The 17,650-nt window shown below is 37.1% G+C and overlaps 1 protein-coding gene across 1 annotated transcript in view; it reads left to right on the plus strand.

The window, feature by feature from the left end:
• Dys (Dystrophin) overlaps positions 1-17,650 on the plus strand; it is a 442,182-nt gene that overhangs the window by 360,932 nt on the left and 63,600 nt on the right. The window contains exon 43 of the mRNA XM_090113773.1: positions 5,005-5,149. Coding sequence (XP_089969899.1) covers positions 5,005-5,149 — 145 coding nt within the window. The remainder of the gene's footprint in view (positions 1-5,004; positions 5,150-17,650) is intronic.

The raw sequence follows: 17,650 nt of genomic DNA on the forward strand, positions 1-17,650 counted from the left end.
GATAAAGTAATTTTAATTATATTATAATTAACCACCATGAAACCATAAGTAACCGTAAGTACAGCTCCTGAAAGACATACGAATTTCTGAGAACTGTAATATCGTTACCACACATCAACACTAGCGATGCAACTCTCCCTTTGGAATATTGAAAAGTTTTAGACTGAAGCTTGAGTAACCAAAACGATGTTTTAATGTATGTAGCACTCATTTTAATTAAAAAATCGTAGTATGAGATCAAAAGTTATCAAGCGTTATAATTAAAACTATCATTCTCTACCAATTAAAATGGTATGTACCTATAAAGATGATAATTATTCATGTAAGTTGACCAGTAATATTATAATATAAATACTGTTAAAAATATATGTCGTTCAAAACTCAAACATAAAAACTCAAATATTATTTATAGACCATGATTTTTAGTTTTTTTTATTTCGAAAAATCCTGAATATACAAACCAGTGTGGTCACCCACAGAAAGAGACAAAAAACAACACTGACGTCATTCAAGGTTATATTTTCTTGTGACAAGTTAATGGTCATAGTGCAATCTCCAGTGTATTAGATATAAGCTTCTTGCAATTACCACAATTAAATCCGGCTTCGATGAAGTGCTGTCAATTAGGACTAACCTAGTTAGCTTCACGTGAACGGGAATTCTAGACTTTAGACCTACGTTAGGACCTACGTTACGTTAGGTCTCTTGTTATTTTAAACTTTTTAATTAAGCTTTTTTTTAATAGAATAATCTAAGATATAGTATGTAATTAAAAAAAGTAAAATTGAATTTGGTGATATAACTATGTAATAATGTATTTTATTAATTATTTTTATTGAACTCATATGTTCAACACGAACGAACATACATTTAAATGTTGTGAATAATTTTTAAATTGAAATTTTTATCTCTAATTATTTCGGAGGATTTACTTGCAATTGCGTGTCTTACACATTGTAGGCATCTGAAAGTTTGGCGCGGGTCAAACACAAGCGGCGCGGGCGCGGGCGTGCCATAAGCGCACCTCTTGAATCTGTTTTGCACCACGTCCTTCTTATACATTTTGTATGAAAGAATTTTGGACAGGCGCGGTCGAGACGGCACGCCACGGTTGTGCCAAGGTTGCGCCAAGGTTGCGCCTTTCCAAAATTATTTCATACAAAATGCCAATAGCGCACCCGATGCACGATGGCAGCGCGCCCGCGGCGCGCTGCGCCGCTTGTATATGTCCCGCGCCTTTTGCTCAGATTCGCAAGTAACAGTATTTTTAATACCTAAAATTCAATCTGAAATCGATAAGAGATTTTGCATCTTTTATAAACTTTATCGTTAATTTGAAGTGATTAACAGGTCTTTGTCTGTGATATAGCTCGCCCCGTGGCGCCGGCTGCCGGTGCGTTATAAATGACGTCATTTTTTACGCTTGATTAAAAATTCTTACACAACAGTGAACTTGATTAAAAGCTCGCGCAAAATCAAATATTTTGTAATTAATGATTTTCGGCGCTGGCGAGATTGAACGGTTTTTTTGCAATAAAAATGCTTCACGTTGTTTAAAGTCAAAATCACCAACATCTAGTAGAAAGGTAAAGTAGACAACTGAGAAATGTACTTTTACATGTTTTCTTTTAATAGAAAACACATTGTTCATAAATCTGTCACATTATCCCGGAGAAAAGAAAAAGCTGAACCAATGTATCTATAAATAATATTACTACACAGTACGTAGAGCTCACAATTTGCGAATTAAAATTACTAATACTCAGTTGTATTTTTCAAATGTACGTGTTTTCCAATGTGTATTAAAAACAAATAAAGAAATAACAACCTAACAGATACATTGCACTCGTATATAATATTATGTATTTATTATCAGCCTTAACATTTTTACTGCTTTTATATTGCTTATAAAATTATACGACACGTCGTCGAGCTCTCAGCGATTTATGCTATTTTTACTAGCTTTATCCCGTGGCTTTGCGTGATATTTACTTAAACTATAACTCATTGGATTTATTAAGCTATTGCATAGCTTCTATCGCGGGCCTTGAGCGCGGGGACCGAATCGAGAAATTCCGTAACGAAAAAACCTCACGCTCCCCACTCCGACGGGCTCTGAGGTATGGCTTGAAGGTATGCTATGCAATAGCTTTACCGCGGCAGTCCCCGAGTGCCACACGTCTTTTTTTTGATAATCTGAATAGACCAATATTTATTTTTAGCCACACATATACGCAAAGCACATAATATTACCTATGTTTATTTATTTTATCGTTTAATTACCACCCTTTTTACATTGGTGTTAAAACCTTCTCAAAACCAACACTATTATATTTTAGATGACATTTCAAAGTAAGAAGTGTATGCAATATGCATATTACCTCATAAAGCTTACTTGGTGATTTAATCTTCTTCTTCTTATATATAAAAATGAATCGCAAAATGTTTTGGTAAGCGCATAACTCGAGAACGGCTAAACCGATTTCGATAATTCTTTTTTTATTATATTCCTTGAAGTACGAGGATGGTTTTTATGTAGAGAAAACGTAAATATGTACCACGGGCGAAGCCGGGGCGGACCGCTAGTAGTGAAATAAAAATAGCCATAAATTTTAACAGTTCCGTTTATATTATGAAAGGGAACATATTTATATCTGGATACGATATTGAAATGGGGATTTAAAGCTTTGATATTATTTTATCTACATATAATCTAAATATTAGATAAAACATACTACATAGTTTCTCGCCTCAGCTTGCCATGGTTTTCAGTTTATAAACTGTTATATCTGTTTAAACATTTTTACAGTTTAATTAATCGGTCAATATGTTTAAAATGATCGAATAATATATTTAGTTGAAGTACACGTTACTCTTATATTTGAATAAAAAAAACTGTAGAAAAGTAAAGGATAATATTATTAAAAATTGTAGCAAAATTAATCATGTTTTAAACCCGTTACAAAGTGTTTACTTTGCAAATTTATTACCGGCATGATGTAATTCGGTAGTTGTCCAAACTCCAAAGTACAGCGTTTGTCGGGGACTGTTTGACTTGCCGCGGTCGGCGCCAGGTGGGGTCAGGGTAGGGCTGCCAACGATATTAAATAATAATATGTAATTAATTAAAAATATCGTAAGACAAAGTTTAGGCTATAGAATCGCAAATAAATGTGTATCAAGCTCAAATTTGATACGATATGCATCCATGCTAAAGAATTATTTTTAATAAGTATGTTATAGTCTGTAAAATGGAAATGAAAGTTGCATTTATGAAAATAAATCGTGCCATTAAGTGTTTATAGTTGTTAAAAGCAGCTGGTGTATAAAAAATAAAATTAATCACCTCTACATATATCAATCAATGTAAACTCTAATATTATTAATAACACACATAATTCATGTTAACAACTGTTAACTATTACAAATTTTCAAAATATGTATTTCATACAAAATTAATTAAAACTCTGAGTCACATCCCTAGTTCTTGTAGCCGGGCCTTTGATGGATTCCTGCTACGCGGGGCGAAATAACTTAGGGGCATTTTTTTCGCTAGATCCTTTACACATGCTTGTGTGTTATTGTTTAATATTATGTGCTTGGGACAGCCCTTTATTTATGACGTTATTATTATTGTGTCTACCCTCGGATCATTTAGTTTTTCAAGAGCACTGACATACATCAATACCTATGTTAAATTTTTATTGTGCTCACAAATTAAATTCTTATTGAAATCATAATAATCAAATACTTACAATTTTAAAATATTTGTATTCTCATAGTCGGTCAAGCTTTCTCAATGATATCATTTAAAACAAAGTAATATTATATTTACGCCTCTAAAGTAAATATTCCCAAGACACAGCCTAAGCAGTATGTTCGATAGATTAAGTTATAACTTGAGCAGAACTTTTGCTGAGCAATTAAGAAGTGTAATCCATTATAATAAGATACATTCCACTTTACGTTCACAAAGTTTAAAGTGTACGAATAAAATTCTTAGCAAATGCTGAGATTTATACGTAGTGATGTGCGGTGCTTGTCGATAGATTTATTTAAATGTTTAATTTAACAATTCTATGAAAGATAATTTAGTAGGTGTAAGTAAAGCGTTTATGTTTGATTTCAAATTAAGTATTATTTATTTAAATAAATTACTTCTGACTTATTTAATAAATGATGAAATTCGACACTTACTAGACAAATTATTGAAGTTGTTATTTCTTCCCATACTCAAATGCGTCTTTCATCTAATCGCATACTTTACACTACACATAGGTATTTAAATAGATTTCATATTTTCCCCCGTATGTAAGTTGTTACAATGATCAAACATAATAGTAAACATTTTACATTTCTATGTACCTACTTAACTATAAAGACATTTTATAAGCACATTATTTCGAGCTATAATTATTATAATAATTTCAATATTTATATCGATAAAACAGCCAGACATCACTAATTTTATCTAAAGTCACCGGCTTAACATACAAAGTAGCTGCGCTCTGGCCAAATTTCAACAATTGTAGTCATCTTGGCTTTATATCGCAGCCAACTTCGAGAATTATTGTTCCGTAGCTTTATACAGTATTCACTTATTAATTACTTGAATCGTATTTAAGCACTTCTCTAAGTGTAATTACTTAATCTTGGATACGAGGATTGAAAGTCATGTTTACATTTTAAATGTAGAATAGTAAAGAATAAAAGATAAGTCAGTAAAAATAATACGATATTTTATTCGAAAATTGTATTACTTACCAATTATTAAATGAATTATAAAATAAACCCTTATGTAGTCTAGCTTAATAAATAAAACGCTTGAATTTGAGTTATTAAAAATGAACAGACAGCTGGACAAAAACGTGATCCTGGGTTCCTTTTTTTCCAAATATGTACCTACTTACACATTTCAATTATTTGTATTATCTATCCTCTCGTTGCTTGATTGGTAGAAGACTAACTCACAAATGATCTAACTCACTCACTCATTATTTCCAGAAATCGTCTCGAGAGCAACGCAGAACACTGGTCGGCGTTGCTGCTGTCACTCAGGGAACTCACTGAGTGGGTGATCCGGAAGGAGACCGAGCTGAACGGCCTCGCGCCGCCCAGGGGAGACCTGACTGCATTGATTAAACAACAGGTATTATAAATTAAGAATGTTTAAAAATAAATCTCGAATGGTTGTAAAGTTTTACATGTATCGATTTAGATTTGAGGAAAAGAGCGAGGACATCACTTCTTATTTAAAATGTTTGTTAATATACATATAATATACACAATTTACACAGTAGGTATAAATATACAGAAAAAATCTAAAACAAATGCCTCAGCCCCCGGAATCACAGACACAATAGAAAATCTATTGTGTCGTGGCCCGATCGGGCCGCTCGGTGGTCAAGGGGTTGTGGAAAAGCTAAGTACCTAAGTGTAATTAAACAATATATTATATAAATAATGAAAAATCGTGTTCTCCTCAAACAATCTCAAATGTAACATAAATCTATAGACCTACTTGCTGGTTTTCACAATACGTACCTTGGAAAGACGTCTTACTGATGAACAATAAACTCTATAACACTTCAATGCACTACAATAACGAGTGTGCTTCTTTTCGCATTGTTAAACGTAAAATAAAAAACATTTTTACCTTTATTGAACATGTAATAACAAATTTCTCCCGCATTTTCGTTTAAAATAGGAGATTATGAATTTAGGAATAATTTTTCCCGCTTAATTTATTACTGTGTGATAATTAATCAGGAAAATTTATTGTGGCTTATCCGGAGGTCCCTTTACATTCATAACACCGGAGATTTAACAATTTATCACAACTGCATATCAAAATAATTTGGCATATTGAATTACATAATTCAATTTGAAGTAACGCGTGGAGAGTCATGTTCGCGCGTTAAATCAGCTGGCCACAGGCGGCCATTTTCCTTTTATACACACCACAAAATGGCGGACTGGGCTAATTGTCGCACGAATGCATAGATTTATTAAAATTATACATTATTCATGTTCTACGATTCTATGAGCCGCGGATTAAAATTAGCAATTGTTTGTGAATTCATGAGTGTTAAGATTTGTTAAGACTAGAAGTGTTTCAGATTTGTTTTCAGATTAGAATTATATGCAAATGCTTTATTCGTATATTTTAAAGTGCTTTATTTTCCCGAATTAAATGCATTGATTTTTTTCTTATTTAAAAATAAAAAAAACTCCGTGCAGTTGTTGTTCTCAGGCTATCCGCTTTAATCATATATCCGCTAGGTCTCATTTTTACCGGTGAAATAATTATAGATATGTTCCTCAATAATTAAACAAGCTGATCTCCGTCAGAATTGCACTATAACGACCAATCAATTCTTTGCTCTTTGTAATATTAGATTAGATAAGTTAAAGACGGACATTATTTCTACCAACTTTATCATTCTATAAAATTTAATCCTTCAATAATATTCTCAAACATTGATCAAATAAAACACCCCAATATAATGTGCACCGCATTTGAGTAATATTTTATTCCAAGACGACGATTAAACACATATATTGTGATTACACTTGCAATAATTAGTGTGCGCATATTCGATGTTCCCCACAATTTACGAGCAAACCATGTAACCTATAATAATTTTATGACTCCATTATTGAGACACTTTTTGATTCCTTTCGCAAATTACTTAATATTCCAATACTAGCTGTGGATCGCAGTTTCACCCGCGTGATATATTATTATAGATATAGCCTATATAATGTAGGTAGGTATAGAATTTTTCAAATCGGACCTACTTAGTGCCTGAGATTAGCGCGTACAAACAAACAAACTCTTCAGCTTTATAGTTCCTTTCTATACTAATACATATTATAAGAGGAAAGGTTTGCATATTGTATGTATGTATGGTTTTCACGCATAAACTACTGGACCGATTTTGATGAAATTTGGCACAGATAATCATTAGACCCTAACATAGGCTACCTTTTATTGCGAAATATGTACCACGGGCGAAGCCGGGGCGGACCGCTAGTTGTAGATTATAACATTATGACACCATTAATGAGCTATATTTCTTGATTACTTTTATTTGCGGAGTTTGACTTTCGAAATCGCTTTTGTAAGGGATAACCACAGGGATAACGGAACCCACCTGAGACGACGGTTTTTAATTCCTTTCGCAAATTACTTTTTATTCCAATATGCATTTCGGATTTGATTTTACTTCTTTATAGTAAGTACTAGCGGTTCGCCCCGGCTTCGCCCGTGGTACCTACATGTTTACGTTTTTTTTTTCATAAAAACTATCCTATCTCTCAAGTTGGATCGAACTCTTTTCGAACTGCACATGGTGTGCGAATTTTATTATAATCGGTTAAGTGGTTTAGGAGTCCATTGAGGACAAATATTGTGACACGAGATTTATATATATTAAGAAGATATTTTATTACATTTGTATTATGAAAGTTATTAATCCAGAGGCATAAAATAGTGTAGTGTATGTCCTTCCCTATTATCGGCTCTTAGACGCACACGACCTCTCACTCCGACCGCCTGCAGCCAACTGAGCTGTGTGAGCGGTGTCACCGTTGCACGTGCGCAAGAGATGACATAATACTTCCCTCTCTTTCACTCACATACACTACATCCCTCCTTTATTTTAGAAATTTTTAATTTTTCAATTAATTTTATTAAATAAAATATTATGTTCTATTCGGGTATGTTATATGTATGCTTCTATTCTAGTCTATACCTAAGCACCAGTATCAGTCAATGACCTCTTATACTAGTAGACGCGGCATACGCCAACATCATTGCATTAAAAAACAGCGAATTAATACATACCTACTTACTAACGCATTATCACCAATACAGTTCTCTCTTTCATTCTCACGCACGAGACATAATACATGTCTCACTCCTGTACTTCGTAATAACAACTGCCGATTAAAATATAAAAGAACGTCCAGCCACGACGCTGAATGGTGCGTGACTAAGTGAAACTCGGGCACTTAGCTGAGTTTTTCTTGCCAAAATAGAGAGCGGGTAACGTATCTAGCTTTTTTATATATCATAGGTATCAGTTAGTAAACACAGCTCAGGGACACGTCCGCTCCATACCAGCGATAGAGTAGAATGTGTCACCTGGCCTAGTAATATAATTCTATATCTATATGCGATATCTATATGCAACATCTCTCCTTTTCATTTTTTTTTCATTTTTTTTTCCATTAAGTATATGTATATTCAAAATTATAATAATTTTTACAATATATGTATTCAAATCAATATTAATTAATAATTTTTTCAAACTCAAACCTTCATTCATCAACCATACCTCGTCCAGAAACGTTTAAAACGTTTCGTCAGTATAAGGACAAAATATGAATTTACCACTGGTTCGGAAAGCCGCCTCAACAGAGAAGAGCCGGCAAGAATATATAGGCATATAGTCGCTCCTTCAAAATCATAGAAATGTGACATCTTACATAGGTATTTATAATAACAATAATGACTATAATAAAAATAATGAATTTATTTAAGTATACGACAATCTATCATGAATAAGTTGTATACTTATATTTAAGTTTATTAAGTCATTATTTATTCATTAACCAATGGGACGAAATCGTTTTCAGTAACTTAATGTTCCTTCTGTAACTTAACTATACTTTTGACTAACTGTACCTGTACTGTACCTGTACTGTACTTAACCTTTTTTTTTTTTTTTTTTTTTTTTTTTTTATTGTACAATAGGGGAGCGCTTGGCCACAATCTCGCCTGATGGTAAGCTGAGATGTGGCCTAAGATGGAGCGCGCTTCCCTAAAATGTACCTGTTCACTCTCCTCTTGAAGACCTCCAAATTGTACTCGTCGGGGAACACAGATTCAGGAAGCATGTTCCAGTCCCTAGCGGTTCGAATAAAGAATGACGATCCGAACCGCTTTGTCCGGGTAAATGGAACGTCAACCATGTGGCGATGCCTAGAATCTGTGCGCCTCGACGAACGATGGAAAAATGGGGATGGCGGAATTATGTCGTGCAATTCCGCAGCGCACTCTCCAAAGTGTATCCGGTAAAAAACCGATAAACTTGCCACTCTGCGACGGTGGGCGAGGCTCTGGAGTTTTTTGCCTACTAGCTCATCGTCGTTTATTAGCCTCTTGGCACGCCTCTCTATCGCCTCAAGTGTCTCCAGCTGGTATTTGGCAGATCCATCCCAGAGGTGAGAGCAGTATTCCATGCACGAACGGACCTGTGCTTGATAGAGGTTGAGCAACTGTCCCGGGCTGAAATACTGCCTCACCTTTGCCAGTATACCAAGCTTTTTTGAGGCTACTTGGGCTTTTGATTCAATGTATGAACCAAAGTTGAGAGTAGGCGTTAAGGTGATACCAAGAAGCTCGAGGTGGTCAGTTATCGGTACGGATACACTTTGGAAGGACGGAGTTAAGTTGAATGGACTCCGTTTAGCGGTGAATAGACACGCCTGGGTCTTGGTCGCATTGAACTTGACCAGATTGGCCTCGCCCCATTCGGAGACTGCCTGTAAGGACAAGTTCATGCGTTCGACCATCGCCTCCCGCAGAGACTGGATTTGTGCCGTACTGGCTCGCGCGCTGGATGCGTATCTCTCCACAACGGTGCTATCGTCTGCGTACCCATAGATACCGGGTTTCAGCAGATCGTTAATGTGTAGCAGGAATAGTGTTGCGGAGAGAACTGATCCCTGAGGGACCCCGGCATTAATAGCCAATTGGTCGGACGAGCAACCGTCGACGACTACTCGAATCGACCGGTCTCTCAAGAAATCTGAGATCCATGCGCAAAAACCAGTAGGCAGACCGTACGATGGAAGCTTGCCAATAAGACTATCATGCCAGACCCTATCGAAGGCCTTCGAGATATCGAGGGAGACTGCGAGTGCTTCACCATGATTCTCGATGGCCTCACTCCAGATATAGGTGGCATACGCTAGAAGATCCCCAGTGGACCGATTTCGGCGAAATCCGTATTGGCGGTCACTGAGTAGATCGTTTGCTTCTAGGTGTGCCATTAGCCTGCTGTTCAGTACACGCTCCATAGTCTTGCAGAGTATGGACGTGACTGAAATTGGCCTATAATTGGAGGGGTCGGCACGACTGCCTTTTTTGGGCACAGGCTGCACGTTGGCAAGTTTCCATGATTTCGGTACTTTTCCAGTCATCATCGAAAGGCGAAAGAGGCGTGTCAAGACAGGAGCGAGCTCAGGCGCACAGGTTTTAAGCACTATGGCTGGTATTCCATCAGGGCCACTAGCTTTGTTCACGTCAAGATTTCGCAGCGTTTTCAGAACCTCAGTCTGACGGATGCGAATTTCCGGCATGCTCACCTCGCATCCAGGTAGACTGGGAGGTTTGGCGCTTGCGGGATCTAGACGTGAATTTTCTGCGAACAGAGTAGCTAGTAGGTTCGCTTTCTCCGTGGCAGTGTGAGCCAGCGACCCATCTGGTTTCAGCAGTGGAGGAAGTGAGGGGCGGCAGAAATTCGATTCAACCGACTTTGCCAGGGACCAAAACGCTTTGCTACCAGAAGGGTAAGAAGCCAGTTTGTTCCCTATACGGCTAACGTGGTCAAATCGAGCTTTCCGTAGAGCCTTTTTGCAGGACTTGGCGGCCCGGTTGAAGGCTTTCTTCTTCTCAGATACGTCCTTGGCCTTGCGGTGTCGAGCATCAGCCCAGGCTAGATATGCTTCATGTTTAAGCGCTTCAGCGCGTCTACATTCAGCTCTGAACCAGGGTTGAGCTTTGCTGGACGTGGCTACATCGGAGAATGGAATGTAGTACTCCATTCCCTGCCGCAGCACATCAGTCACAGCATCCGCACAGGTTGAAGGGTCTTCAGAAGAAAAGCAAACAGGCCGCCAGGGATAAGATGCAAAGAAAGAACGCATCTCGTCCCAATCTGCTGACTTGTATCGCCACACGCGCCGAGAGCCCCTGGGACTGGGATCGGGCGGCGAGTAGACAGATACAGATTTCACCAGACAGTGGTCGGAGCTGCCAAGCGGCGATGAAATCGCTACCGAGTAACGGTCTGGATCGGTTGTCAGCAGAAGATCCAAGCAATTGGCTGTATGGCTCTCAACATCAGGAACCCGCGTCGCTCCTTGAACCAGCTGGGTGAGATTTAACGCTATAGCGAGTTTACGCGTCTCTCTCCCAGCGAGGTCAGTGCACTGGTATGGGTATAGCCACTCCTGGTGGTGGGCATTAAAATCCCCCAGAAGCACTAGCTGAGCGGAAGGGTATTTGTGTTGAGCAGCATCCGCCGCCTCACTTAGGTACTCTGTGAGCCTGATCGTCTCCTGGTCTCCGCTGTGCGCTCGGTAGACACAAGCATAGATGAGTTTCTCTAGGCCTGTGTCCACCAGCATCCAAAGTACAGAGAAATGGGGGTCTTCAAGGTAACGGAGACGCCGACAGCAGATGTCGTCACGTACGTACGCGCACACACCTGACCGAGCTTTAAAGTTATGCTCCAGGGTGTAGCCGGGATACGATAGGTACGCCTGATCAGACGGACATCTAATCTGCGTCTCCGTGAGGAACAAGATACAAGGCTTGCTAGTCTCTAGGTGGAAGTGGACTGCAACGAGGTTGGAGTGTAGACCTCTGATGTTAGTGAGGTCTACTTTCAGCGAGAGGGAGTGCTGCCGCTGTACAACGTTTTTCTTGTACCTTGTCTTTTTCATTATTTTAATGGAGAGTGAAGTAGGTGTGAAGACGGCAGTGAATCGAGGCGCTATACTTCTAGACCTGAGACGCACATTCAGAAGCTACACTTATGGGGACTAGTCTGGAGACTGCGGGGACGCCCGAGCCCCCCCAAGGATGTCCATAGGGCCCTCTCGTCCGGTCGCCAACCGGCACTATGGCGCATCTTGGGATTTTTCGCTAGTTGGCGGGGCAGCCTTTCACATGTGGCTAGCACGCTACTTGGGCCCCCTACTGACTAGCGGTCGGCCAGCGGTGAACCGTGCCTCGGATCCCGCTACCCTCCATGACTAGTCTCCAGGTGCAACAACATAAGTGTGCGTCAAATCGTCCAGGTTGTATAAGCGCAACTGATTCGACCCGTCTTCACATGGGCTACATCAGCTTCATCGTGTCGGAACGCGGACGCTTGGCGACACGGCTTCAGCTGATGGGTGGTCATTATAGCCGCGACGATTGTCTCCCACCATGTCACCTGATTAGCACCACCCAGGGGCCACGTGTAGGGTATCCATACTCCGGGTAAACTCCTACGGACGAAGGTGACTCGGCCCCCATTTTCGGCCACCTGTTTTATTTTTTTCCTTACATGATTATTGCACTACCTTGTTGATATGTTTCACTCACTATTTATCATGACCTGCACTCCAGGTCATTTAGAAGAGGTGAATGCTGCTTCTTCTGACGCATAATTTAATTCACTTTACCTGCACCGGCATCTGCACCATCTAAGTAACCACTGTTTTCCCACATATTAAAATTATTAATAAACGATAGCTGCAAACCGAATTATTACCAAGTGAAATGCCTATAGACTGGGTACATACTTAAATGCTCGGTTATTATTTAATATCTATATTCTGTATATGTACTTCGTTACTAAAACAATATATGTTCCGATTTTAATTCAATATACCTAATAAAATCGGAATGTAATATAATATGTATATATATGTACCCTAAATAATATAATAAATATTATACGGCAAAATTGTAACCAAACATTAATTGGTTCATTATTTATTCTTATGTAGCAACAACAACTCATCATATGATCCTTAGGCACAAGGAAGATTTGTTTATTTATTCGTTTGTCCGTCTCTCTTTCATATCGCAATAAAGCGATTTATGATACCTATATTTTTGGGTGATAGTTTAGAGGCTAGAAAGTGGCAGCCTTTTTTATATAGCGCATTAAATATATTTAATTCATACAGATACATAGTATTACAACGTTAAGGTTCATAAATATCAATTATTTAAATACCAACTTTTGGGTATAAACCACTCTGACAGAATTATAGTCTTAGTGGAGCTTGCTCTGCAACAGTACAATATCATACTATACTGTGCCATTGACTTCTATTGAACCGCTTTTAGCTTCACCTGTATGTTCGTATGACTGTATGCAACCGATTCTTTTCGATTCGCTTATGACCTACCCAAACCGTACAGATTTAACTTCAGTGACAATATTACAACAATTTATTGACAATACAATAATGAATATTTAGTAAAGCGTGATTAATAATGTATTACTTTTTTTATACTTCTTATTGTAACCTCAACACACACGCGGTGTTGTTCATTGTATGATTATTACATTAATAACACATAGGTATTTAAAATTCAATTAATGTAACGAACCTAAAACGAATCAAAATGTATCATTTTGTTGATGACTTTTTTTATTTGTTACTTATGATAACATTTGTATTTGTATTACTGACAACTTAATAGCCACTTGAAAAAGAAAAAGAATATAACTTAATGACAATAATAATGGCTAGACATTAATCACACATTAATGGTCTGAAAATAAGTAGTTGGATACATATTTTTTTTAACTGTACAATGTTAACTGTAACAATCAGTAATACAAATTTAACTGTAACAATCAGTAATACAAATTTAACTGTAACAATCAGTAATACAAATTTAACTGTAACAATCAATAAAAACTTTGTTTTCCTATAACTATATAAGTATTTGCATAAATTAAGTAATTAACTTGAATTTACAATATTCAATTTTGCATTTCGAAATCAATACCACTATACCACCTCAATATTGTAGAGATTAATACTTGGAATTTATATTCTGACTAAGGCACGAATGGTGACCTTTTCGCGATAATACATTTTTTTTTTGCTTTGACAAGAAATCTTTACCGTATTTCTTAATTGATAATCTTTTATTCAATCTAGTACGATATCCATTATTTTTTCGCAGCGGTGTTAATGCATTAGGTGCGATATTTAATGTTCAAAAGATGAGCTCTTAAAAGATGTATTACGTAAGTACCTACTTTATGAATATGAAATCAGACCAGTCTTACAAACCACCATTAAAACTTGGATTTTATATGAATTACTACGTTGTAAATCTTATTAAATTCTTAATAACTTTTTAAACTTGTAAATAAAATTATTAGTGTATTGACTTTTATAATACTATTCACGTTGATGTTTGTGTTGCTGATTTTCTCGTCTATTATAAAATTGGTGTTTTTTAATTAAAAACAGTCGTTATTAATATAGTAGATAATAACTAGATGCACATGGTGTATGATTTTACCATGGTTCTTACATATACCTTGCATATACCAATATTTGCGGTATGATGTGGTTATGATCCATTTTTTATTTTACATTAAATGTTCGTCTTGAAATTGACCTTTATTATCTATCTAAAAATTTTAAGTGTATATTTGACAGGTTGTTTGTCACTATACACTATCTATCAAAGTAATCTACTATATAAAAATAAGTCGGGTTTTCCTTCCTGACGCTACAACTCCAGAACGCACGAACCGATTTCCACGGCTTTGCACTCGTTGGAAAGGTCTCGGGCTCCGTGAGGTTTATAACAAGGAAAAGGTGTCTCTGGTGCGAAACGGACTTCGCCAGGTTTGCTAGTTATTAACAATTAACGATTCATATTTTATGCCAACTGTCTATTGTCCAACTTTTGTCTTTCACGGTATATTATTGTATAAATTACGTAAAAGTCGTTTTCAACGTTCCAACATGTAATGATTAAGTGTGTTATACCTAACCCCAAACCGGGGTGCTACATTTCCGCTGAGAGAGTGGTGTTATGCTACTGCTACGTTCCGTTTAGAAAGCTTCTACATACCCGCAACGTTCCCGCGCAGGGAATTGTCGCGTCCTTGCCACGTTCCGATAAGGAACCTCATACGCTGCTACATACCGCTTAAGACCCATCTTCAGTAGTACTACGACATTGCTACGATTGCCGCTGAGGAAATCCTTCTACGTCTTGCTTGCTTCGGCTCCTTAATTCCTGTTGAAGGAATTCAGCGACCAACCCTAAAGACACCCTACCGCCTAGCCTTCGCAACGAGACGCGCATTCCATCTTACGTCCACCTATATCAGTAAGAGCCCTACCGGAGGGTTTGGACCTAGGCACACCACGACCCTTATTGTTACTGATATTTGTATTTTATTTTATTAAATAACTAAATTAATTGCCGACTGTATGGTGAGTATCTAGTTCTTATTATTTTTTTGTTTCCACCTCACCTACAACGCCACATAGTATATAATACAATAAAAATGAATAGCCAAATATGTTGCTAAGTGTAAAACTCAAACCTCGGCACGCAGCGTATCGGCTCGACCAATTCGGATAATATTCATGTTCCAATTCGTTTAACGAACCGATAAAAGGCGAAAGAGCATTACAACGTCTGCCAGGTGGGTAGTTTGAAATAATGAATATTGAGACTACTCTGTATGTCTCTCATTCCATTTATTTTTGTTTTCGAATATTCATTGTTTTATTACCTTACCCTGCTTATCATTATTATATTATCACTTAACCTGTCTAACTTTATAGTTGTCGGTTAAATGTGCAATACCTATCGCAGATATTTTAGGTATTGTTATCATTATGATTATTCTTTCGTTTGTTAACAAAATCTGCTATGAAATTATGAAAATATTAAGTCATTTTTAGATAAGAATAATAAAATCTACTGTAAATATTTTAGTATTTACTGTATGCTCTTAAAAATTGTATTATTCCATTTTTTATTTGGATATCAATACTAACCGTAAGTAATTTCGAAGATACAATCTATCTTACGAAAAATACTTCACTGTGAAATGGTGACGAACTATCACTTTTTTTTTTTAAGATCGCGTATTTAAGTGCATGAATTCGCAATATGGGCATCACCCAAAATATAAACATTTTATACGAGCATCACCCGTATCACATCACTACAGGCATCACCTGTATTGTAATTATATTACGACTACCAGGCATCATTTGGTATAAAATTACAAAGTACACACGGGCGTCACCCGATTTTTGTTTTAGCACTACCAGGCATCATCATCATCTGGTATAACATTACAAAATACACACGGGCGTCACCCGATTTTTCTTGACCACCAGGCATTATCTGGTAACAGTACAAATTACGTACATGGGCGTTACCCTTTTTAAAGTGAAACTTTTATTACATCGTCTCAAACTTTTTGGTCTGTGTAGCGCATGTCGCGTGACGGTCGGCTGCCGAGTAGGTATAAAGCAGTGTTCGGAACCGTTCGAACAGTTTCACTTTTACCGTGGTTTCATAAAACCACACAACATTTTTTTTTGTCAGGCTTCATCTTGTAACATTATAGCTTAACAACAACAACTTTAGAAATCCCTTGTCGTGGTCCACATCCTCATCAAAACACATACATCAACTTACATGAACTTCCATAATGTTACTAGTTATATTAGCCTGTCCAGGAAACTTACGTTCCTTGCATGATAACCGTTAATTAATTCTTTATGCAATAATGAATAATCTTAAATAATACTCATGCAACTTCACATCGAGTAATTAAATAAGATATAAGTGGGTATTTGGTATAATTATATTTTTGTAACCAGACAAATCTATTCTGAGCTGATAGGGAATCGAACCTTCTTAGCTCATTTAATCATGTTTAACCAATCCTTTAAGCAGGTTTTTACATATCAGTATCAATAAATTTATATGTAAACAAATGTCCCAAAATAATAATCTACAGCCTCGACTAAACAAAATATCACATTTAGTCTCGCATAACGCAGTTACAGTCCTATGCATGACTACGTGAGTACATATACTGGACGACGCTAGCTGTATACCCGTACACTGTACAGTGTATTTATCAAACAGGCACCATACGCTCGAGCAATAAAGACAGCCCGCGTATGCATTGGTATCAGTGTAGTTATGTATACGAGAAACAATTGACAACACCTACTTTATCCTTCTGGCTACAATTATTTAAGAGGTTTTGCTAAATCTTTATGTAAACGAAACCTTCGTTTTCTACGGCGCGGAGGCCGGAGGCCTCTCGAAAGGCACGCACATGTTATTTATCTACTTTGTGCGGATATTTTTTTTTATGTAAGCGGCACAAAATATCATAATGAAAATAGGTTTGTGTGTATATTATTATTAACTTTAATATTCCCTTCGATGTAACTCGACTGTGGATATAATTAGTTCAATAGTTATCACAGCACACCTATTTCCTCCCTTTTTTTTTTTGTTTTGTAATTTTTTTTATTATCAAAAAAAAAATTACTTACATTTATTCCCGATTTACCTCGTCGCCAAAAATGTAGTGTATGTCCTTCCCTATTATCGGCTCTTAGACGCACACGACCTCTCACTCCGACCGCCTGCAGCCAACTGAGCTGTGTGAGCGGTGTCACCGTTGCACGTGCGCAAGAGATGACATAATACTTCCCTCTCTTTCACTCACATACACTACAAATAGGTAATTTCCTTCATTTCATTTTTGTGATTTGCATGTAAAGTCCAATATGCGTTATTGTTGATTATTATAAAAATAAGTTTTTTTACATTTTT

The sequence above is a fragment of the Colias eurytheme genome, chromosome 20 (genome assembly GCF_061535395.1).
Source record: "Colias eurytheme isolate Ceu_HAF_F1 chromosome 20, ilColEury1 Martin Lab GWU primary, whole genome shotgun sequence".
Lineage (NCBI taxonomy): Eukaryota > Metazoa > Arthropoda > Insecta > Lepidoptera > Pieridae > Colias > Colias eurytheme.